Source organism: Corylus avellana, chromosome 6 (assembly GCF_965113065.1).
Source record: "Corylus avellana chromosome 6, dhCorAvel1.hap1.2, whole genome shotgun sequence".
Lineage (NCBI taxonomy): Eukaryota > Viridiplantae > Streptophyta > Magnoliopsida > Fagales > Betulaceae > Corylus > Corylus avellana.
The window spans coordinates 3,086,931-3,112,213 of NC_142495.1; the positions used below are offsets into that span (position 1 = coordinate 3,086,931).

A 25,283-nucleotide genomic window follows, 5' to 3' on the forward strand; every position below is an offset into this window, starting at 1 on the left:
TTATTTTTATTTTTTGAATTGTTTTTTAAAAGAATAATGCCAAATATTGGGAGTGTCATGTCAATCTTGTTGAATAGAATTATGATATCTAGCATTTTTTTTTTTTTTTTAATGGGTTGAAGAAAATCTTGTTAATTTAGTCTATTAAACTTACATATGTTATTAAGATTTGTAATTGTTATGTGCATTTTTAAAAATGAATTTGAGAATTTCGTACTTAGACAAATATTGAATTAAAAAATAAAAATAAAATAAATAAAATCTCTAACACAATTGGAAGGAAATTTTGTGGGCGGAGAGTTGCAATCTTTTGGAAAGTGCTATCTAATTCGTGAGGCACACATTTGTTTATTTGTGTTGTGAGGTCTATTATGATTTATGGAAAAGGCGTTGGCGGAAATGATTTTGAAATTCAATGGAGAAGAAGTCTGCTAATTCAAATTGTTGAATCTAATTGAGAGAAAAAAAAGTAAATCACACAGGGTAAGTACGTGAATTATGGGCTTCAATTTCCAAATGCGTATCAGACGGATACAAGGACCATGAATGTCAATAATTTAATACAATTGCGCCATAATTACTTACCAAAGAAAAACCTTTTACTTGCCAAGAAATCAACCAATTCTTGGTTCCCACCCAAAATATATATATACATTAGAATATTAATTTAAATTATTATTATTATTTTCTTATTAATTTAAGCTTTTTTAATATATCAGAATAAAGATTTGAAAAATGCTACCTATTAAAAATATTACATGTTATTAAGGTAACTAAAAATATATATTTTTTTTTTCAAAAGGCTCTCTCTTCACTTTTTTAGAAATGCTTTTTCTGCATAAAATCAAAAGATAATTGTTGGTTCAAAGCTTTTTACTACATAAAGAATAACAACATGATGAAAATATACTTAATTCTCAACTGTAACATATCACGTTTTTAATAGGTGGTATTTTTTAAGCGTTTCGATGGTAAAAACAATCAAAATTATGTAATTTGAAAATTTATTATTTATTTAAAATTATAAGGGATCCTAATTCAAGACAGGGAGACCACACGAAGATAAATTTATAAGGGAAAAAAAAGAAAAGAAAAAAAAGATGGGTGATAAACAAGAGATAGACTAGATATAGGTGGGTAGACACTTCTCAACGGAAAATGTCTAAATAAACCGTTATAAATATTCAAGAGCAAAAAAAAAAAAAAAAGGCCAACGAATAAATTAACAAAAAAGAAAAGAAAAGGGCATTACCGCATTGTTAATAGTAACGATTATCGTAGAAAGCACTTCAAAAAAAAAAAAAAAAAAAATCGTAGAAAGAAAACGTCGTTTACGGTCTGGTCTGTTCAAACTTCAAAGTAGTCTCTCCGTGAACTGAACCCCAAATACACGAGCCTCTCTGTTCCGTTCCGTGCTTCTTGTCTTCGTGACCCTTTCGCTCGCTTTTACAGTCCGAGCACGTATATATATATATATATAATCGCATACAACAACAACAAGAATAACAACAAACAACAACAAGAGCAACAACCAAACCCTAGGAATTCGAAAAAGGAAATGGAGGCGAAAGAGAACGGTCCGAACGGGGAGCAGTCAGGTCGGGGCAAGGTCCTGGACGGGCCAACCAACCCGATGGTCACGCCTCTGCTCACGGATCTCTACCAGTTCACTATGGCTTACGCGTACTGGAAAGCCGGCAAACACCACGAACGAGCTGTGTGAGTTTTTGTTTTCGTTTTTCCTATAATGCTCTGTTTGGTTCCCGGGAAAATTCATAGGAATTGTCGTGCTATTAAAAAAGGTTGTCAATATGTTTGTTTTGTTGTTGGTTGAATTCTATTCAGTTTTGTTGCTTGTGGAAGAGAGTTTAAGTATCTTCTAACCTCTGTTCCATTAGTACTAAACCCATCACTTTGTTAACCATGCGTTAATTCTCCTTGTATTACTTTCAGAATAATTAGGAACTTCAAGGTACCCAATGATTTTGGCCTGCTTATGAATGTTTATGGTTGCAAATGTTCTGTTTGGCTCAGCTATGCCTTGTTGTGTAGCTGGTCGAGTTTTCCACTCTTATGTTGAAAAGCCTCAGCAGATTGCGGTCCTCTGATGGTTTCTTTTTCATCAAAGTCCATTTTATGTTACACCAGTTGGAAATGAGTTGTTTTGAAAGTGTGTAATAAAGGAGTTCATCTCTCTGGGTTATAAGAAGACATGTTTAATTCCGGATTGATTTGTAAGTCAACTATGGCATCTAATTCGGTTAATTATGGGTAATAAAAAGACATGTGCCATGTCATATGCTTGGTCCCTAAGCTGCTAATTTTATTGCTTCCATATAGTGTTGCTTCTTTTAAGAGGTCGAATGTGCTGTCTACTTGTTTAAGAAGTTTCAATTTGTCTCATCTTTATAATTTGCTGCAGGTTTGATTTATATTTTCGGAAGAACCCCTTTGGTGGTGAATATACAATCTTTGCTGGCTTAGAAGAGTGCATAAGATTCATTGCTAATTTCAAGTTCACAGAGGAGGAGATCTCTTTTGTCCGTGAATCCTTGCCTTCTTCATGTGAGGTAAACAGAATTATTGACTTCATTGGTAGTAATAACATTCTGATCTTTAGTGCTGGAAAGGTAGCCATATGGCTCTTTCAATAATGAGAACAACAATTATTGTGCATAAAAAATTAACACGCATGTGATATTACCAGGGTTTTACATGAATTTGCGTGTAAACAACATAAATGTTTGTTAATGTTCTCCCATAATCATATGCGAGAAGGAATAACTGTCCTCGTTGTGCTAAAAGTTTCTGCCTAATCTTTATTGGATTTTTTTACTAGGCTAGGGTAGTTTTGTGATGCGATTTGGGGTTGTAATGCTCTGTCAGTGCTTTGGACGTAAACCTGTTAGTTGAGGAAATTAAGTGATGGCCAGGAGGAACTTTACCATGCACTGTTTCAGCTTTCCAACTGTTTATGTTCTTCATCTTTGCAACTCATTTTATTACTTTGTTCTTTCTCGTAAGGAATAATATGGAATTAGGTGAATTACCAGAGTGATAAGAAAAGAACTCAAAGTGAAGATTCAAACTCATTTTCTTTCTGGCAGTAGTTTCAAAATGCTTTTTTGAATATTGTGGTTCTCTTTATTTAGTCTGTGAATCATACCCACAAAATAATTGGTTGACTGATCCATTTTTGTTGATAAACTATAGGAGGAATTCTACAACTATCTTAGAGGAATCGACTGTTCTGATGTTGAAGTGTATTCTGTTTCAGAGGGATCAGTTGTTTTCCCAAAGGTACCCTTGCTAAGAATTGAAGGGCCGATTGCTGTGAGTACCATCTAACTGGTTTTTTTCCACATTTTGTTAATTTCCTTCTAAAAAGAATGCCATGTTTCAATGTTGCTTTGTTTTCAAGACTACATTTTACATAATATCTTGCAAATATGGCTGTTTCAGTTGGTTCAATTGCTGGAAACCCCATTTGTGAACCTTATCAATTATGCATCATTAGTAGCTACCAATGCTGCAAGGCATCGATTTGTTGCTGGAAAATCTAAAATGCTTCTTGAGTTTGGGCTTCGACGTGCTCAGGTTGCTCATTTGTTTTTCTTTATGTTGAAGTGTTCATCTATGTTTATTTTCATGACAAGGATGTCTTCATTTTATATGTAGGGACCTGATGGTGGAATAGGGGCATCAAAGTACTGCTACATTGGGGGGTTTGATGCAACAAGGTAGTATGAGTTGAAATTATCACTTGTTGAGTTTTCAACTGCAATGTTTCATTGATATATGTTTCTTTTATACTATAACCTTCTAAAGTATATGTTAATGATGCAGTTTTTTAGCTTTGCTTGTCTATGCTAAGTTTCATTCACATAGCACTTCTACATCCGAAATCGAGTCCTAAAATCTTGGAGAATAAATTTGGTTATAAATGCATGTCTCAAGCACCAGTATTTTTGAGTATATTCTAAAGGAGTGTTTTAGTCCGTCATCATTAAAAATATTTGATATAATTATTGAAAACTATCTGATTATAAAGACAGGACAACCTTTTGGTTTACCTATGCTTGCAGTTATGTGGTTCTTAGAACCCATTAAGGGAAATGTGAATTCCTTCTCTTCCTGACTTAAATATATATGGTTCGTGTCACTGGGTATATTGTGGTTGGCTGAAACAGCGATGCTTTGGAGTGAAATGTTCAATTAAATTTAATTAAAGATCCTGTGATTAGCGCATCCATGCAGTATTCAGCCTGCATGGTTTATTTCCAAGCAAAAGCTAAAAAAGTCAGTTGAACTTTTGGCCAAGTGTTTCATTGCTTAGCAGGATTTGTCTCATGCAGAAAAGATATGATATTTCATTTCAAAAGTAATTGGAAGAATGGAAAACTACAAGGCACTGGCAGATAACTCATGCACACATAACACTGTAAACTCACAAGTAAAATGTTGTGATAAATTTGCTAATACCTAATATATTAAATTCTTAAGAGTGGACTAACGGATAAGGGTAGTCTTCTGCTGAATGGGCAGTGTTCTTTGACTTAGCAGTGTTAATTTTATGTATTTTTTTCTTCTTCTAACTAGATGTTTTTTCTTGTATACTTCGTGTGTACTTGTATGCGCCTTACACTTTTAATGATATCTCGAATACTTATAAAAAGAAAAATTATGTATTTTATTCAAACATTCAATCATAACTGCCTAGATTGGAGAAAAGCAGATATGTAACTCTCTTCTTTTTGGTCTGTTTGGAGATCACTAGATTTCATTCTCCTTATTTTTCTTGAGTGCTTTTGATGTTGATCCAAGCTGATGTTTGTTATGATTTTCTTTGTTTCTGTGTTGTATTGGCAGCAATGTTGCGGCTGGGAAGTTATTTGGAATACCACTTCGTGGAACACATTCCCATGCCTTCGTTAGCTCTTTTATGGTTTGTATTTCTTGCAGAGGATTACATTACATCTTTGTGTGGCATTTGCTAAGAGCAAGTTTAATGAACATAAAGTTCATTATTTGTAGTCTGCGAATTATGTTTACTTTGCCGTAGATTTGCGTCTACCTTCTGGCGTGAACTTTTCTTTATCTGATTTTTCTGTAATTTGCAGAGCCCTGATGAGATAATAGATAAATCACTTCATAGCAGTGATGGATCAAGTATCTGTGAGGATTTTGTTAGTCTAGTTCAGACATGGTTAAGCAAAATTCAGGTATTGTTTTTAGGCCCTCTAATTCTTCTCCTTCTTCTTATCCTTTTTTTTTTTTTTTTTTTTTTCTGAAAAAAAGAAAAAGAAAAAGTATATGGTTTATGAATGCGTGCCAATGTAATTTTCATGAATAGTTAGAGAAATCTATGTTATTGTACCACTGTTGGGAACCACCTAAGTTATTACTTGCCATGCATTGAACTTGGGAATATTCAATTACTTTTCAATACATACCATTTGGGTCAAATAGAATTAAGTGAAGAGGCAGTATATGGACAAGTGGAAGGTGGGAAAGAGCATTAGTTGAGCTGTTGAGGTCCTGAGAAAATGCTGGCAAGCTATGGTTAATTAGTGAATGTGGCCCTTGATAGAACTGTGTGGCAATGATGCAGCCAAACCCAATGAGTTGGAACTGAATGATTTGTTGGCTTTATATTGTATAAGTTTTGGCCTTTTTTATTTTGTTTTTATCCTTTTCTCTTTACTCATCAGAAGAATATATATCCATCAGCTTCTTTAGATGTTATTTGAAATGCATGAATTTTATACCAACTTATATTACTATCAATGTTTTTTTTTTTTTTTGCCTTTATTAATTCATTAAATTATGTTAACAACAAAATCCATGCATCCTTTGCAGTGGTCAAATTCATTACGTGGCACATTTGGTGAGACCAATCAAAGTGAGCTAGCAGCCTTCTCATCATATGCCTTGGCATTCCCTAATAACTTCTTAGCTCTGGTAGACACGTATGATGTAAGTGAAAATTTTGCAATTTCCTAAAGATGTTTAAATATTGAGGATGAGACCTTTTTATCTTAACTTTCTGTTTATAAACTAATATCAGTTTTTTTTGTTAAGATCTGGTTTGTTTTCTCATCATGTTTGGCATGTGCTTTTAAAGGGTTATGATCTGCAGATGATGGTCGACCTTCAAACTCTAAACTCTCTCTCTCTCTCTCTCAAAGTCTGGACTATGTTACGTTTAGCTTTAAGAGCTAAAAACAAAAATAGCTTTAAAACTTGGTATTTTTTTGTATTTTTGTTGTTTAGCTATCTTGGTTTTTGAAGGTGATCTCGAAATGTTTGTGTCCTATATGCTATTCTGTTGACTGTGATGTGACAAGCTTAATGGTGCACCAAATCACACATTGATTACTATTCTTTTGTTAATAATTAAGTTTCTTCAAACTTCTTATTCCCCCCCCCCCCCCCCCCCCCCCAAAAAAAAGATCACTGAAAGTCAATGGTGTAAAATGCAAGTACTCAATTCATGTAGTTAATGGTGGTACTTTTCTTTGTGGATAGGTATACAGGTGAATATGTCCTATATGTTCTTTTGTTTGTCATGTCTAGAGATTTTAACAATATTACAGTCTGCACTCTTTTATTATCAGCTATACTTCATTTATGTACAACTTGTATATAATTGTTAATAATGACATTCTTCGGTAGCATCACTGACATTTGTTGTACAGGTTATGAGGAGTGGAATCCCAAACTTTTGTGCGGTCGCTCTAGCACTTAGTGATTTGGGGTACGTCTGAAAGATTTTTATGTCTATCCACATACTTCATGATAAGACCAAATCTCTTGCTGTGGGCATGAGCAATGGACATAATATCTTTCATTTTTCAATTGGCATTCCTTCTATCCCTTTTTTAGTTGGGCAGTAACGTTTTTCATATTTTTAGGATTATGCAAATTGGGTGCTGGACTGGAACCACGAAACAATATAGGTTTTGCTAGTTCCACAAGGCACCTATATAGCAATGAGAACAATAACAATGATGATGGTGATGACAACTGTGTAAAAGATTGTAAATAATGTCGACTTGATGGACGGATATGTAGCACTTTCGTAGAAAGCACTAGGTGCACTTAAGCACAAAGACTCCTAGAGCCTAGGTGCAGTGCAACAATGTGCTGATTGAAGTAAAGTGCACATTTTTCATGTTTAATAACTTCTAAGAACAAGATTCATAACATGTAATTGGAAAAGTTAAAAAAATTAAAATAGCAATATATTTAGCCCATTAGGCAAATGCTTGGAGTGTTGTGCAAGTACTAAACAATTAAATGCAGTATAACTATTGTTAAATAATGAGTACAATAATGAGTATTATCTAAGTTACTAATCCTTTCAAGCACTAAACAATTTAAAATAGAAACTAAATCATGTTATGATTAGGGGTAAAACCGAACAAAATCAGTGTTTTTCTTTTGGGCAGAGGGGGAGGGGAAGAGGAAAAAGAGAAGACTAAGGAAAGAGAGAGATGAAGACAGTAGGTTTTCCGTAGTCATATAAGCCCTCTATTCTTTTACCATTGATACGTCATATTGTTTTGGGGTTTTAGTGACTTGTGTACAAAGCATCTTAAAGACTCTTCACTTCAATTATTTGATACTTGTAAATAATGCTATATTTCTATTTCCAGTACTGAGTTTAGATGATGTGCTGAGCAGGTACAAAGCAGGAGGGATTAGACTGGACTCCGGTGACCTGGCATATTTGTCTTGTGAGGCCCGGAAGTTCTTTTATGCCATCGAGAAGGAATTTGGAGTGCTTGGTTTTGGGAAGATGGGTATCACAGCTAGTAATGACCTCAATGAGGAAACTTTAGATGCCTTGAACAAACAGGTAATCTTTTGTTAAACAAAATCACTTCAATGATTTGATCCTTCTCAAGTGAATGTCACATGTTCAACTTAGTGTGTTGTATCTTTCTTCTTATATCTCATTCTATCTCCGGATATTCTTTCAAACCTATCTTTTGTTGCTCTCAGATTTTACTTCTTTCTATCTCGCCCTCATGTTTCTTCTTCTATCTATGTCCTATTCTCTATTTCTTTCTTATAAATAGAAGGAATAATATAAGTTTGGTGGAAAAGGAAAGATAAAAGTTTTGAAGACCGTAAGAGGACTTTAGAGGAGATTAAGTCTTTATTGTTCAACAACATATATCTTTGGACAGCTGCTTTTGTTTCTCCTTTGATTAGTTTTTATGTGTTTCTTGTTCTTTTTGATTGGTCTTGTATACTCTGTGTACCTGGAGGCGCCTTATGCTTTTTATAATGTCTTGATTACATATAAAAATATATAAAAAAAATAGAAGGAATAATATATCTTGTCAAAAGCTTGTGCGCCCTATGTCTTTTATAAATTGCTGTATGGTACCTAGATTCAATTTATATTAATTTCTTAATTGGATTTGCTTTTCCCTGGCCAGGGTCATGAGGTTGATGCATTTGGAATTGGAACCTATCTGGTTACATGCTATGCTCAAGCTGCTTTAGGTTGCGTTTTCAAGCTTGTTGAGATAAATAATCAGCCACGCATCAAACTTTCTGAAGATGTTTCAAAGGTTTGATCATGCTGTCAATAAATCTCAAGTTAACATTTTTTTGTTCATCCCCTAATGTTTTTCATTTATTTGGTTGTAGGTGTCTATTCCATGTAAAAAACGGTGTTACAGGTTGTACGGGAAAGAAGGTTATCCGTTAGTAGACATAATGACAGGGGAAAACGAACCACCCCCAAAGGTATCTTGTCAACTTGGTCTTCCCATTATAACTTCCTCCCCCTTCCCCCTATCTCTCTTTCTTCTCTTGGTGCTATTATTAATTGCACCACGTACATTCCAAACCTTCTTGGTATATGTATGTTGTCTTTTGCATCCATATGCATCCATCCTTCTTTCATGACTCATGAACTGTAGCTAGGAATATTCAAGCTGAGAATACATTTTAATCACAATGTCAACTTGTGGATTTGGCCTGTATTGGGTGTTGAGGACTAACAGATTGAGTACAAGAGCAGAGGCCTCTTTTTTCATTTCCCTTTTCAAACACGTAATTTAATTTTTTATTTGGTGTAAAAATAAAATACATTCTAAACCACATGCTCTAGTGTTGTCTATAGGAACTAATTCAATGTTTTATTTTCTTTGTTCTCCCTTCCAATAGGGCTGGCTAAAGAACACCCTGAAGCATATTTTGTGATGCAAATGCTTTAACCAAATATAAATAATTTTGAACTTCTTATGAGGAATACTGCATCTGGCTGCACTTTCCTTTATGAAGTTTTAGTGTTGGTGTAGATGTATCAATTGTTTACTTATATCTAGGATTTCTAGTATTCTACCCTATTCTGGGCTTCCATACAAGTTGGAAAAAAAAAAAAAAGATTGAAAAGAAAAATTTCAACTAGCACACCCTACTTCAGGTTTATGAAGCAAATTCTGATATCCGTCTCTCTTCAACAACATATGACAAATTGGTAGTGTTGTTATAGTACACGGGGGTGGCAAAGTCTGGCACCCCAAAAATTTAGTCTCACATTGGGCAAATGATTGTCCACATGGAATTGGTGGATTATAAATGAGCTTATGGGTGCTAAGTCACACATTGGCTCCTTACTGGGTAAGATTGTGCTTTATTAGTGATTCTGGAAAACTTCAATTGTAACTTGACTAGTTTTTTTGGAGTGATAGCGTAAATGTGATTTACGCTTTCTCTCCGTTGTTATTGAAAGACCAAAATGGTAGACTTGAGAGGCAAGCAGTTCAAGAGATCTACACGTACTTAGAAGAACCACACTTCAACAACCAAATGAAAGAGCTGGTACATACAAGGGACCAGGGCACAGAATAATGACCATGTTCTGTGGCTGTCTCATCTTGAAATTTGAGTTGATAGATTCTTACTGATTTTCCCCTTTTGAAATTGGTCAGTTAAAGTAAAACTTAATCCAGACTCAACCAGTGTCATGTTGAGCATCTTAATTTTTAGACAGCCAGTCCCAAACTCGAACAAAGGAGGGTTGCAGGAGGTTGATACTTGCTGTAAAGGCTTGGTCACATCATGTGGTCACGAATCATTTTAAAGATGTACTTCAATACATGAGCTTATACGTGATTTACATGTAGCCATTTCCAAATAATTTGGATTGGGGGTTTTTTGAGTTGGCGTTGGATGGTCATAGTCACCAAGCCATTGACTAATATATATCCTAATTGCAATTTGTTTTCCTGTGTACCCTTTTGTTGCTTGCCTTCTCGATTTTATATAAGAGTTCACAGTTCACTCTATGTTAAATTGTGTAAACAGAAAGGTTTCATGTTAGTCTATTTCAAACATGCAGGTTGGAGAAAGAATCCTGTGTCGTCACCCTTTCAATGAATCTAAGAGAGCATATGTGGTGCCGCAGCGTATTGTGGAGCTTCTTAAGTGTTACTGGCCTGGAAGCTCAGGTGGGTACTTAGGAATATGTGGCAGTCTGAGAAACACTATTGAGCAAATAGTTTTGAGCATTGTTATCCTATGTTTAATCCATATTGTGTGCAGGTGGGAAGGTTTTCTAGTGTTTTGGTTGACACCATGATCTTCTGCACTATCCAGCCGTTTAAAAACTACAGCTTGTTCAATTAATGTTTGAAATCATCAATACTTCACCAAAAATTAGGTTTATAGTGTATATTAATGACTTGCATATTGTTTCAAAGAAGGGGTCATTAGCATTTCATCGGATGCAGCTTGTGACTGATTGTTGATTTTGTTTAGTATCCGAACAAATGTGTAAACTCAAGTTTTATTTCTTGAAGATAAAGCCAGAGAAGATTTACCACCTCTGAAGGACATTAGGCAACGTTGCATCAAACAACTGGAGCAAATGCGCCCCGACCACATGAGGAGACTGAACCCAACACCGTACAAGGTACTACATATAATAATTATAATATCATTTAGCACCAATTTTTTTCATCTTTCTATTTTCTACTGTTAAGAAAAACGATTGCAACTTTTGACTGTCATTATGGTAAGCAGGTGAGTGTAAGTGCAAAATTGTATGACTTCATTCATTTCCTGTGGCTCAACGAGGCACCTGTTGGGGAGTTGCAGTAAGGATCGTAAGATGGATTGCATGAAGCAGGGCTCAATTGCCTGGCAAATAATTATTCCAATAAACTTGGAGCTTCCAATAGCCAGCACAACACAATTTTTTTTTTATCAATATGTAAATTGGATTTAGAAACAATAATTTGTTTCTTTTGTTAGTTAATAAAATAATTGTTGGCTTCTTTCTATCAACCTCATCCAAATTCTCGTCTACAATTGCTGTGCTGATTGTACGTTACTTAGCACTTGAAGTTTAAACAATCATTTAGAATAGGGCAAGTAAATGCAGCACTAAAAGGAAAAATAAATTGCTAGCATATTTTCAAGGTATGATTTTAAAGGAATTTGATTGGACTTTAATCACGTTAAACCCAACATTCTATCATATTATTGGCATATGAATTCTGAAGCATGCAATCCAAAAGCAACTAAGCAAGGCTGGAATCCTAGACGTTTATTATTTTTTTAGTACATGTGGTTTAATGTGAAATAAAATACTATTCAAAATCAAAACTATCGCAGATGATACTTGTGGACATTTGATAAGTTGGCATTTCTCTTCATGTTTCATCTAATATTTAAACCAATCAGCAATGGCTATGCAGCTCATATGCCTCGTTAATACTATTTAATAAAAAATAAAAATTGAACCACTCATTTTAGTAAAATGAGACTTTGGAAGTAGTTCATCCACCTCTTGACAGGCCAGAGCCATAGTCTATAGAGGTGGCTCAAATTAAGCCCAATAAATTCTACTAATATTAAGACAAAGAACACATGCCAGTTGTTGATTGGTTGATCATGACACGGCTATAAAATATTAGACAAAACATGAACAAAAGCGTTAACTGCACTTATCATATATCTACAAATAGTTGATCCGTTCGATTTCGCACTAAACCACAAGAATGCAAAGAGGATTAATAGCTTGAGCCAACCAGTCTACTCTCAGTCCCACTTCAACTAAATCTGTGTTCGTACAAAAATAAATTTTAATACACCGAAACTTGCCGAGATTCATTACAAGCTCTCTCGCTCTCATTCCAGGCTGTATACTGTATAAATGTATATACAATATATACAGAGCAGAAGGTAAAACAACAATCTACACCGACATAAATACCCCAAGATCTGCATCATTTAGCAAACTTCAAACTGTGATGATAAGATCCTGCAGTTGTACCCACCCATAGGCACAACGATCCCGTATGCTTTGAACCGTAGATGAGGCCAAATTGACCATGGGACGAATCTTGGCTAACTCTTTCTCAAACGGAAGTCTATTGCTACCCTCCACCTGCAACAGACGACTTGACGTATGAATAGCGAATAGCCAAATGATGAAAACTAAAGATAGCAAAATGAAGCAAAGGAAACAAACCTTTTCTGTGCAGCGTACGGTATCCAATACATAGCAGAAGTAAGCGAGCTGCTTGTACAAATCTGCTTCCGTGTACTAGTTAAGGTACATTCCACACCCAAAAAAAAAAAAAAATACAGTAAATTGGTAAGGGTGTAATTCAGACCATCTCAAAAGAGAAAAAAAAAGGTTATTATCTTCGTTATTGGCCAGGGCAACTTCAGGCATGCGAAGGTTTACATTATTTAGGCCATAACAAAATATGCACGGGAAATAGTAATTATAAGACCAAAACAAAAAAAAAAAGCCAACATCGTTCAAGAAGTTTGAGATGTAAACCTTTCGAACAAGACGCCCATTACAGCGAGGATAGTTTGGACAGACAGTTCCTCTCTCAGAATCACCAACGAGCCGGAGGTTGAGACTGCGCGTGGTGTATTTGCAAGTTTCATCATCGCACTGCAAGCAAAAAAATAACCAACTTACTCAGTACCCCTAAAGAAAATTGTCACTATTACGGTAGTCCAATGTGATCATCTAGCAGGAGATTACCGTCATTAAGCCTTTATAGTACTTTGATATGAACCCCTCTGCTTGCCTTTTGACCTGACAGTCAAGCACATATTCACAGTAAATATTCCATGAAAATCTTGTATCCAACTTACAAAACCATATCATAGGTTCCCATTCAGTGTAAGGTTAGACGATTGTATTTATATATCTAATAAGTGACGATTATATCTATCACCAATAAAGAGGACCTCCCGCACTCCAGGGTTAAGACTAAAATCAGGTAGTCCACAGCTTTGCCAGATATAAGACTGACGGATTTTAAGGTCTAAGAATTCTACATATCATGCTAATACCTGGTTGGCGATCATTGCTGGAGATATTTTACCCAATGTGCCTTCTTCTGGGCATTTGGGACAACGCAATCTTTGCCAAAAATTGCAGGTAGATTCCTCTGCTTCTGGCTTTGTTGGCTTCTCACTGATTGACATACAAATGGAACTGAAGATAGCGGGACAGTCAAAAGTACCAGAGCAGCTGGGACATGACAAGATCAAAGGCTCGCAGCCCCTATATCTGCATTTCAATTAATCAAAAGCATCGACCCGTTATTATTTTTAATTAAAAACCAATCGATAATGAAACCTAATCTACAAATTGGACAAATACCATAAAAAGATCAGGGAGACAAAAATTTAAATTTGAAATTGGGAATAATTAGAAACCAGAAAAAAAAAAAGAAAAAGTAAGGATGACAGAGTTGGGAAAAATGTAATGCATGTTCTCTAAATACCATATCCGCAATATTCATATAAATCTCAATGTGTTGGGCAAAGTGACGAGCACAAGCTTGAAAGAAATATAGACATTGGAAGGTACACAAACTCATGTGTAATAATGGCACATATAGACACACCTCTCCTCATCATCTATAGTGAGTGAGCTGGAAGGATCCTTGTTGACAGCTTCGCTTGATCTATTTCGGAACTAAAGGAAACCATAGTTTATGGTGTCAGAAATACAATCAAGACAAAAAAATTGGCCACTGGATGTCAGGCTGGTAAGGAGGAATAGTTTACCTTAGATGAGTCGAGCCCTAAGCAATCAGCCAAGCGCTCTGGACTTGTACCTTGAATTGACGCACAAAGACGTGATACCACAGGATGAATCTGCATGGTAAAAATCAAGCCTTCAATCAAGCCGTAGAATGGTAGTAACAAATGACTACATTTGTTTGATAATTTAATTGAAAATCTGCAAAATTAAAACAAAACAGAACCTGCTGTGACAAGTAGTAATCAATATCAATCATCCATTTCCCATCTTCTCTTTTCAGTTCATCAGGATGCCTAGCACGCTGAGCAATCCCTGTTGAATTACCTGAACTAGTCCCCTGTCCATAAAAATAAAAAAAAATAAAAAAAAAATAGAGAAAAGAGAAAAGGAAAAATTATAGAAACATGACATCCAAAATGCAAGATAACCATATGTTCAGGGGTCAGCTAATGCTAATTCAACCACCAAAAAAAAACCAGTGTGCATCAAACCTGCTCACAGCATATTATGTAAGGAATCGTATCACCAACATTGCAACCAGCAGAGTAACCACTTTGCTTCAATCGTTGTGCCACCTAGAAGGGTCAGCAGAAAAGATATTTATGCAACATATGAGATGGGAAGAACGCATTAAATGTGGAATATGGGGCTGAACTCACTTGAACATGTGGTTGGTTTTTGGCGTCGGGGTAAGCTTCAGGGGGTTTAGTCAATGTCTTTGTGATAATGTATTTCTCAAGTGATACTTGTCCATTCCTCATATCTTCTTGTACCTGTTTAATATGCAGAGTAATTTCTCAATGACAGTGACTTTAAACCATGATACACTTGTCAGCTCAATCCAATTGAAAATTTGTGGTGTTCCCATCTTTCAAAAAGTTGAGTTAATAATAACTTCACTAGAGCAAAACCACTTAATAACTTCAAATGCCTGTGGCTGGCGCAAATCAACCACAATCAAACCCACGCGTCAAAATGTCAAAGGGATAGTTTCAATTTTGAAGTCCCAAAAAAAATGTCAGTGAAGTTCTTCTGTTTGGTACAATCAATGATTGACACGTTCTCAGGCTTACCGGGCTGGGCCTGTCAAATTAAAGAATTTAAATTATATCTTTCAAATTTTCTAGCAGTGTGAGGTTTTGGGTTCAATGATGAAGTCAAATGGCAGTTATACCCTCAGCCCACTCTCAACTATCATAAAAAGTGCAAACATTGTCTCTACCTTCCTCCTCACAAATTATTTACCATATAGAGATGGTCACATTAATTAAAAAAATTAAAAATGACTTCACCTTCATGAGAGAGTTATGTATTGATTCAACAACATCATCGCACGACCTGTAAGCATAAGAGGCATATATGTGATCAAGACAAATAAGTAACCCAGTTGTTTATCTTTTATTGCCAGCTTGGAACAAATCAAAACCACGATATTGACAAAAAAAAAGAAAGAAAGTAGTATTTGATGTACCCTCCCGATAAAATTTGACTTAGGCAGAAATCTCCCAACTCCTTTGATATTAAGCTCCAGTCACGACGAACCATATCAAGACCCTTACGTTCAATAACCTGCACCAACAATATAATCCCAGTAAATCCACTGCCCTTGTTTCCAATAATGGAATAACTAAACCCAAAAGGGCTTTTGTTTTTCTCTTTGTATATAACCTCATATGGTGCCCCGTCCTTGAATTGCACTTTGACGGCAGCATATTTCTTTTTCTTCAGAAGCAGCATTCTCTTGTACAAACCATCAAGATCAATTTCTAAACACCTGTACTTCTTGTTAACCTAGATACAAAGAGAAAGAGATGGCACATCTTAACAGAGCGTCACAAAACATGCATTTAGTTCGAATGATGCGCCCACTGCCAAATTGGAAGCAAAGCATCTACCAATGTGACCAAAGAAAAATCATAGATCAACGTTCAATCCCTTCGATGGTCTAAATCATTGTTGTCAAAAGCAATTTGTGTATCAACTAGTGATATTTATCACAAATGTATTATATGAAGATACAAATTTTAATTCTTATAAAAGTCAATTGGACAAAGGGCATTTCCCAAGGAAACACTTCAATTGAGGATGTCCTATCCAGTTGCATCATGTTTATAGCAAAGTGTGGGGAAAAGGTAATATTCTGATGAATTGAATATCCTCGAGAATGCACCAGGTAGGCCTCAAATTTTAAGTTTTTGCACCAAAAGATTCTAAAGCTAATATCCGTCTACTAATACCAAGTTTAAAAACATAAGCTCACCTCTTGGATGACTTTCCCTGCTATTGCTTTTGCTTTTCCAATATCATCCAGTCCACTGTAAATCATAATTGAATCTGTATCACCATAAATTACCTGCAGGATACAAAACAATGCATCTTCTAAGAGGTAATATTAACCATTAGTTGAGAAAAAAACAGATATAAACATTAAACAACTACAATCACAGCTTCTAAGTTTCAATACAAAAAATGACCTCTAAGTTCAAATTATTCCGAACAAGATCTACAGTACTCTGCAGAATCTCCCTTCCCTGCACACCAATTATTTGAGTGGCTCAGTACTTACAGAAGCATTCAATATAAAGGACAGAATCTGGTCACTTAAGAGCAAGACTTGTATCTATTTAAGCATTAGCCATATATATTTCTCTTACGTGTAGTGTTATAAGTTCTGCTAGCGGCTTTGCATAAAATCTTGAATTGGAAAACCCCAGGCATCCATACATACTGCATTATCAAACACAACAGACCATATAAAGAAAGAATGAATGAAAAATACAGTCAAAACTTGAAGTGCTTAAGGGGAAAATTATGAATTAAAGAAAAGACACAAACCTGTTTGCAGTGAGCTTTAGTGCTTGCTGCTGAATGTCTAGTTGCTGGACTTTGAGACCAGATGCGGTCTTCATCCATGACTTCACCATTCTTCTCCTTTGAACCAGGTTTTTTAGCAACTACAAAAGAGTGTGCAAGACAAACAATAGGCACCTGCTATTTACATAATAATAGGAAGCAAAAATACAGTACAGAGAATCCATATTAAGAAGCCTAATGTAAAAACAAACAGTAAGCTTGGATAGCTTGCATTAAAGTAATGAACCAGAATTTTTTTTATTCAAAAGATCACTTGAGCAAGTTCTAATCAAACACCATGATACCTGTTCAAGAATATTTCTGCAAAAAAGAGAAGTCCATAATTTTAGGAAATCCAGCAACCATGCCATAGCCAGATATTGAACAGGATTATCAATCCACAAATATCAATGAGGCTGCATTGAAGTTCTAGAGAACAGGTGAAAAGTAACGTCTCTTACTCTTCTGTTCGCAGGTGCAAGTAGCAATTATTGAAGTCCCATTAAATCTTAGAGACTATATAAGTGCATAAAGACATGAAAGAAAAAACCATGAGAGAGATAAATGACAATGCGGTCTAAGTACAGTCATGTGCGCAAATAGAGATGGATTCTGCTCTTTTCTTCTCTGTCTTTTTTTCTTCTGGGGGGAGGGAGGGAGGGAGGCGTTGGTTCAAACACTTGTTTGCTCTATGCAACGAGGACCCAGGATTGATAGTAGGTCAGCCTATGGGTATTGATATCCAGACCATGCTTGCATAGAGCCACATAAGCATGTGAACTGGAATCATCATTAAAGTTCAACTATGCTGAAAAAACAGTAAACAAACAAGGATTAATTGTATCTAAGGTGACTGTACCTCAGGTAGAACTCCTGGCGTTTTACTAGATGGTAAGAGGGGAACTAATCCATCTGGAGATCTTTCAACTGTTGTGAAGCAGATATTATATTCCTGTAATATATTACTTAAGCATTACTACCACAAAAATATCCAGTAATAATTGCCATCACTTTGCATTGGAGGAGAGTTGAATAATACTAAAAGGAGAAACAGAAGGATGGGGAGATTTTGGGCAGGGGTTGGGATTGTTACAAACCTGAATAATAGAAGGATACAGACTATTAAAATCCAGAAGTAATATATACTTGTCATATAAACCTTTCTTTGGCTCCAACACCAATCCACCTGCATAGGCAGGACCCTTTTTCCCTTTTCCATGATCACTATGTGGAGCATCATTAACCAAATTTGTGTCATCCATGTCCAATTCATCAACATTTCTGTCCTCATCACCATGATTTGTTCTCCGTTTCGTCAATTTTGTTTCCTTCATATGGGATGACATCTTGTCCGGAACAATATATTTCTTTGCATGGAATGCATGCAATAAAAGATATTCTACTCTCTGCGCCCTAGCACCCTGAAAAAGCATATATGAGATGTAGAAAAAATTGAACTATCAGGAAATCTTCATCTTCAAATTGTGTAAGGAATGATATTGTAGGTACTCACTTGGAGAGTTTTTCCCCAGAGATTACCACTGATATTAGTCAACTGACGTGTGAGGGGCAGAACACTCAGATGAAACATGAGTTCCATAGACAACCATCCATCTGTCTCACCATATTCAATCTGGATGCATAAGAAGAAGAAGAAAAAATCCATTATTATGAGAACCATAACACCCTGACCTGCGATGGGGCTATAATTTTCCAATTATAGTAGGCAAGTTAATATGTTGAACCATTATCTGGATTATAAAAAACTCATCTCACTTAGCAATGGTAAGAGATGCTTGAATTAAACAAGGGGTCCAGCAATTGAATCACACACACACACCCACAAGGGCCCAAGGACAAGGCCAACATCACTGCCAAGCATTATGGTCTGTCAAAGTACTGTAGTGCAGCAAAACAAATACAGGAACAGCAAAGTCATCAAACTCATCAGATAATAGTTATTCAGCATTTTTCACAACCATGAATCTCCTCACGTTTGCAACACAGTGACCAACTGCCACACAAGATGACCAAACTCTGACTTGACCTACCCATTCCTAATGCTTTTTTCCAAGGAAAAAGTAATGCTCAATCTTGATTTATAATCAAACCCAACAACCAAAATAAGTAAATAAAGTAAAAATTAGAACCTACAAGTTTCATGAGGGATTCTGAAGTTTCAAACATTCTAGAAATATCGCGGGGAGTGATCTCCTTCCGGTCTTTGTTCAGCTGAGTCTTTGCCAGTTGCGTCAAAGAATAACTGACCTGGAAGAATAAAAGTTGCATATATGAACTTAACCAGCATTACCACCTGCTATAGTTTTGCATACAAATACTATACCTCTTTTAATAGATCACGGGAACATAAATATGTATCACATAAGAGCCGGCCAGCAATGCAAGACATGATCCCTGGACTTGCTCCAGACCCAAATATGGTGCTTCCTTTTGCAAGCTTAGGCATAACTGAACGCTTGAGGCGGCCTATTTTGGACCACATGCTGCTTGGAACTTTGCAAGCCTGTGCCATTCAAATATGTGAGCATTTTTGTGATAATGGAAGCTCATCATGTATGCATCTAATGGACACAACGGCAGAATTTGAATTTTAAACAAACGTGGGAATCTTTAGATGATAATAAAACTAGGATATATGGACATTTTGGGAATGAAGCCTATGTGCACATTTGATGCATACAACAGCAGAAAATTGTAGTTTGGATAATTTGATCTTCCTTTTTTCTTTGGCGGGTAAATTCTCTTGTTTTTACTTGAACAGCAAAGTGATTTTTTTTTTTTATTAGTTGAACAGTAAAGAGATGTTGCCTAAGATAAATGGTATCACATTGACTTTTAAGGAACTGCATCTGGCTAGTGGTTGGATTCATTTGGTTCTTGAAGATGCAACATGCATCTTTTTCATTTAAAAAAGAATTGCCAAAAAAATTACTAAAACAATGAAATATATTATGGATATGCTTAAATATTTTTGTTAAAAAGGATTGCTAAAAAGTTCCCACCTGGGCTCTATGGAGAAGAACATCCAGGTCAAACCCAGATATATTATGTCCAACAAGAACATCACTATCCAACTTGTATAACTCAATCATCAGACGATTTAACAAAGCCCGTTCGCTGCAATATAAAGATGTAAATACTTTAATGACAGGAACTACAATATAATTTCAATAGCAAAAACACCATACTTTCTAAGAGGATACAGAGACAAACTGATTGAAAATGTATTAAGGCAAAACTTACCTGCTTTCAATGCTTAAAACATTTGATCCAGCCTTAGAGTTTCTATCAGCAGCCTCTTTACTGAATCCCATTGGAAATATACATCCATCAAGCTTGCGGACAACAGTAAAATGACTCAACATACCAGGTCGCTTCCACTCTGAGGCCAACATGGGAGTGTCAATCTGAAAGGTCAAACAGCGCAAGTAGTACACTATTTTAGCACAGTGCAACAGCTTATATGAGAAAAATTGGAACCAACATACTTAGAAATTTGGGAATAATAATCAGCAGTTTGAGTATAAGAACAATTGATAATTGAAACTCAACTTCTGGTTAAATTTTGTAGACAATAGAAGAGTGACACATTCAGGAAACTTGATGACATCGAGTTAATCCAGAATTTTTTCCTCCAAAACAGCATCATGAAAATTACTCGAGTGTCTTGCGGTAAAAACCATCTATACTCGTGTATCTTTTCATTTCAAAATTCATACCACTCAGCTAAACTTAAAATACTGACCACTCCCCGACATGTCAAGTGATTGTTATTTGTTGATATCATTTGTAAGACCATATCCCCAGAAATTAAGTACAAGCAGTCAATAGTATTTGACAATTTTTGCAATTGAATCCTGACTCAAATTAGCATATCAACTAACACCAACCATAGTTGATACATAATTGTACTCTATCTGAAAGAAACAAGAATATACATACAATGGGTCGACAACTACAAACATAATACAAGTTGCATAATGTAACAAGACGTGCCAAATCAGCATTACCAACAAAGGCTCTTGAACAAACCTTGGCCTTATGACAGCAAATGACAGATGCCGAGATAATTTCATTTAGGTTCTGCTTTTCGTTGATAATAGTTTTCAAATTTATTGCTGTAACAACCACTGGAGGAATCTCTAGCGCATTCTTTGATGAAGATGAGATTTGTATGTCTTTTGGTGAGTCAATAGTCACCTCAAATTTGCACCAGCTAACCTGTGCAAGTTTATAACCAAGCTGTTAGACCTGAAACTGAGAACAAGCAAAACACAGACACACACACACAGACGACCTAAGCATGGTTAAACAACTTGAACCAAAAAAAGCATCAGACTATTAAAATCTCACCCGTTGAGGAGCTGGGCAGCTAGAAAATTTTGAAATTGATAGCCAGGAAGGTCCCTTTATCTTCCTTTTAACAAGAAAAAGCTCCAAAGCACTGCATATGGTGATATTGTCAGTTCGCTATTTTTGGGTACAGTAAGTCTTAAGTAGTCCACTGACTAATGAGAAATATAGTAATAAAAGAAGCCTACCAAAAGTAATTCCTATAGAATATGATCAACTTAATTCAATAGTAGTAGAGGACTTCAAGGTAACTTGTCAACAATATGCAAAAGAAAGCAAATCATGCAGAGTGATACACATGAAATACTGGATATGAGGGACCAGCTCTGAATACTTATACCTGCAGTGAGTTCCTAGCAGAGCACAGAAAGATTCTCCTTTTAAATCCACTGGAAGGGGCGGGTCCTACGACAATAGACTTGTCAGTAATACCTTCTAAAATGAAACAGTAATCTCCAAACTCCAACTTCATTAAAAATAAACCAAAAAAAAAAAAAAAATTAATGCATAAGAGGTTGGCACATGAAAATCTGAACATGCAATTCAATGTTATGAACCAGATTGCTACTTTGGTTCACAGGTTTAGTAATATACCTTGAATGGGTAATTGATCTTAAGTACATAATTATCCCCCAGAGGTACGTCAGATCGCTCAAATGCATATCTCCTCTATGACAAGTTCGTATGACACAAAATAATCAAACAAAGTGGAAAGAACATGAAAGAAATGTGAATATGGTACAACAAAGATTGTCATATATAAGTTAGACAGTGAACTTCAAGAAACATCAGAATGATTCTATCCGCACACCTTAACTGGTGCCATGCTAAAAGTTGACACATTGACATCTAACAACTTCTTTGAAATTTCATTCTTCAATCCTGAAGCCAAATCCTACAAATATGAAAAATAAATAGATAATAAACATCTATGGTATCAAACATGGGAAACAAAAGGAATCATAAATGAAAAAACAAATGGGGGAAAATTGCAGATACAAGTGTATATTTACAAAAATATAACTTACATGCAGCTTTGAACGAAAAGCCGTGGGAGAAATCCGAGATTCTTCAACATCTTTCTCGAGCGTCATCATCTCTTCACTGTGAAACAAAGAGCCATTTGGAATTGCATAGATGCATCTTTGCATGTTCTTGACAACTACACAGCAACTGTGGTATGTGCTTCCTGCTTTGACCTATATAGCAACAAGAGATATTGATAATCAAGTTCATTGTTTCATATATATATTTATGAAGCAACTAAGTTTATTCATATTTATAAGACACTGACACTGAAGCAGCAAAATGATAACTTGAACATCCATGACAAAGATGCTTGAATAGGAGAAAAAAGGTAAAGTAAACTACCAAGCTCTAGAGTGCTACTATGATTGGATAAAGTATTAACTTTTCAAGCTTTCTGATCAAGGAAACATAAAATAAAGAACCAAATGAAAAAGTACAAACACATTCCTTAATCTTCTTCAAGAAACACAGCAGGCTTTGTTGATCTTAAGGCAAAGTGAAATATGCCACAATTCAAGCTTACAAGAGAGATCTCAATTTGCAATAAATAACAAAATAAAGCAAACACCAAACTATAAAACATGCTAATACTGCTCCAATTTAACAAAACCAAATTACAAGAAATAACACCCAAAACAAAAGAACTCATTGCCATTTGTTTCGCTTAATTTGTTCACCATCAAGCACCCATATTCTTCTGTCATCCATAATCAATGTACTACCCCAATTACTTAATTCACATACAAGTGCTTCCAATAAAATATAACATAGCATCAATACCATTCACATCTTACCTTCCCAAACAGATAGAGGGTGCCCATATTAGCCCCATAAAACTCCTCATGTGCGTCAAGAATGTAGAAAGGCAGCAACCCATCCGAGTTCACATCAAAATCCAACTTCTCTTCAGAACTAAAACTATTGCTGACCTCCTTTGCAACACCACCAACACTCCCGTTCCCTCCACTCCTCACCGCCTGCCATCCGGCAGTCGCAGCACTCAATACTGGGTCCCTCTCTTCCTCAATCTTCGCATTCAATGCAAAACCCTCTTTCTTCACCACCGGATCCGCTTTCATTTCCACACCATTCACCATCTTCTCCTCAACCACACCTTCCTTAGTCCCCGAACCATCTGATTCAGAGATCGGTCCCTCACCCATCTTTGATTCCGATCCTCCCCCACCTGCCCGTTCCTCAGTCAAACCGCTCTCCTCCACCGCTTCGCAATTTCCCTCCGAGCCCAACACTGAATTATCACCATTTGTAGCTAATTCCCTCCTACCCACCAAATCAACTCCCCCAAAAGATAAACCCTCGCTCTTAACACTACTAGTAGGCACCAAACTCTTTGAAACCGACACCAAACCCGCCGCCACCTGGCCCCTTCTTCGCCTCTCTCTGTCGGTCTCGTCCGGCGCGAACTCCGCAATCACATCGTCAACAATGCTATCAGAAACCAACCCTTTGGCCTTGTCGTCCTTGCCCTTTTTTAAGAACACCGACGAAGTGAACATCGACGAGATCCTCTGCTTTCCCATCATCGCTGCCGCCGCGGACAGCGAAGAAGAACCGGAGGGTTTCTTGGGCTGTGCCTCTTTCTGCTTCTTCTTCTTCTTCGGTCTCTCCGGCGCTTCTCCTCCGTCGGATTCTTCTTCTGACGAGAAAGGGAGGCCGGACTTTGACCAGTCTTCCTCCTCGCCCTCGTCGCCGTACCCGAGGCCGTCGTCGTCAACAATGAAGCCCCGTGCCTCCTCCCGGCGTTTGGCGACGAGAGCGTCGTACTCATCCTCGCCGACAGTGTCATATATCGGGTTCTCGATCTTGATCTGGAACCCTCCGCCGGCCTCGGATCGCCGGCCTCCGCCTTGGCGAAGGGCTTTCAGGCGCTCAAGGGCTGAGGCCCGCGCCGATGACTCCGCGCCTCGGCTCCGGCGCCTACCGGAGGCTAGGGTTTGCTCGTCCGCCATGTCTCTTTCTTGAATCTGAGAGATCAGAGAACCCTTACAGTCCTTTTCTGTCAGACTAGAAAGGTCGCGATGGAGGCCAAAGTGGGAAATTAGATTTGGAGGTTTGTAAAATGGCGGGACTTATTTGTGGTTTTGGCGCGAAGTTTTAATTGGGGCTAATGGGCGGATAATGAGACAATGGGCCAGAGGCCCCATGGATCGGCCCATTCCGAGTGTTTATGTAAAACAATAACTTTTTTTATATATATATATAACCAGAACCAATTTATTGATTTGGAGAGTACAGGACTAAGCTGAAAATTTTAGAGGATTTTGATGCATAGATTGACACGAATACGATCCTTCCAATTTTATGTGAAATTGAGATGGTCAGTTTCATGGCTAAAATTTTATTTGGCTGCATTTAATAAAGTATATAGTGTCATTTAAATTATTTCAAAATTTAAATGACGTGGCAACATTTACACTACATAAAGCTAAACTAGATAACGGGTCACCTGTAAGACAATAAGATAACTATTGGCCTGTTCTAAAAAAATATATAATAAATATAGAGTTCTGTGTAGAATAAACTCTTATATTTTTTTAGGATTGTTCTCCTTTTCTTTATAAAGAGGTGTTACACACTTACACTTCCATCTATTACTTAACTATTGTCCATCTTTTTTGCAATATGGAGAAATGCTTAATGTCAATAATTTGACCATATTTCTCTCATATTCTCTTATAAATTTAATAGATCAATCATTAAATTTACGAGGTCTACTATTGACTTGTGTGGAACCCACATAATTTCACAAATCTAATTGTTGATTTATAAGATGATATTATGAAAATATGAAGAAAAAATATATATTGACACAAAGCATTTCTTAATGTGTGAGACTTGTATTAAGAAATGTATTAACATGTGGGACTTTAAAATTGACGCTGAGCTCAAGGCTTTGAGTTTGAGCCATAGGCTTATTTATGGTATCATCAGTTGCCCCACATTATCGTCGCCAACTTGTCCA

General features: G+C 36.4%; 2 protein-coding genes across 2 annotated transcripts; one reads left to right on the forward strand and one right to left on the reverse strand.

Annotated features, from left to right (window-relative positions):
- Positions 1-1,336: 1,336 nt before the first annotated feature.
- Positions 1,337-11,310, forward strand: NAPRT1 (nicotinate phosphoribosyltransferase 1). The gene is made up of 15 exons (XM_059601862.2): positions 1,337-1,719; positions 2,423-2,570; positions 3,214-3,333; positions 3,463-3,597; positions 3,679-3,740; positions 4,870-4,945; positions 5,121-5,222; positions 5,860-5,976; positions 6,699-6,757; positions 7,687-7,861; positions 8,451-8,585; positions 8,665-8,763; positions 10,364-10,472; positions 10,824-10,936; positions 11,047-11,310. Exons 1-15 carry the CDS (start codon positions 1,559-1,561, stop codon positions 11,122-11,124), a joined length of 1,689 nt encoding a protein of 562 aa, XP_059457845.1. The 5' UTR covers positions 1,337-1,558; the 3' UTR covers positions 11,125-11,310.
- A 640-nt stretch (positions 11,311-11,950) lies between these two features.
- Positions 11,951-24,357, reverse strand: ICU2 (DNA-directed DNA polymerase). The gene is made up of 31 exons (XM_059601953.2): positions 23,095-24,357; positions 22,300-22,470; positions 22,083-22,166; positions 21,866-21,940; positions 21,612-21,676; positions 21,272-21,362; positions 20,951-21,139; positions 20,162-20,325; positions 19,921-20,035; positions 19,242-19,421; positions 19,052-19,165; positions 18,411-18,530; positions 17,995-18,318; positions 17,757-17,849; positions 16,880-16,998; positions 16,699-16,771; positions 16,519-16,575; positions 16,305-16,397; positions 15,713-15,835; positions 15,516-15,613; positions 15,337-15,382; positions 14,704-14,817; positions 14,536-14,619; positions 14,268-14,381; positions 14,068-14,157; positions 13,905-13,975; positions 13,345-13,564; positions 13,031-13,084; positions 12,818-12,937; positions 12,500-12,574; positions 11,951-12,415 (listed from the first exon to the last, which is right to left on the reverse strand). The coding sequence occupies exons 1-31, from the start codon at positions 24,268-24,270 to the stop codon at positions 12,269-12,271; spliced, it is 4,659 nt and encodes a 1,552-aa protein (XP_059457936.2). The 5' UTR covers positions 24,271-24,357; the 3' UTR covers positions 11,951-12,268.
- Between the last annotated feature and the right edge of the window lie 926 nt (positions 24,358-25,283).

Excerpts from the sequence above, each read along its gene's own strand:
- NAPRT1 (XM_059601862.2), top strand. The coding sequence starts at position 1,559 with ATGGAGGCGAAAGAGAACGGTCCGAACGGGGAGCAGTCAGGTCGGGGC. Across the intron at positions 3,598-3,678 it reads TTGGGCTTCGACGTGCTCAG|GGACCTGATGGTGGAATAGG; the intron begins GTTGCTCATTTG and ends TTTTATATGTAG. Across the intron at positions 7,862-8,450 it reads TAGATGCCTTGAACAAACAG|GGTCATGAGGTTGATGCATT; the intron begins GTAATCTTTTGT and ends TTCCCTGGCCAG.
- ICU2 (XM_059601953.2), bottom strand. The coding sequence starts at position 24,270 with ATGGCGGACGAGCAAACCCTAGCCTCCGGTAGGCGCCGGAGCCGAGGC. Across the intron at positions 14,382-14,535 it reads ACATAATATGCTGTGAGCAG|GGGACTAGTTCAGGTAATTC; the intron begins GTTTGATGCACA and ends TTTTATGGACAG. Across the intron at positions 13,565-13,904 it reads ACTATAGATGATGAGGAGAG|ATATAGGGGCTGCGAGCCTT; the intron begins GTGTGTCTATAT and ends ATTGAAATGCAG.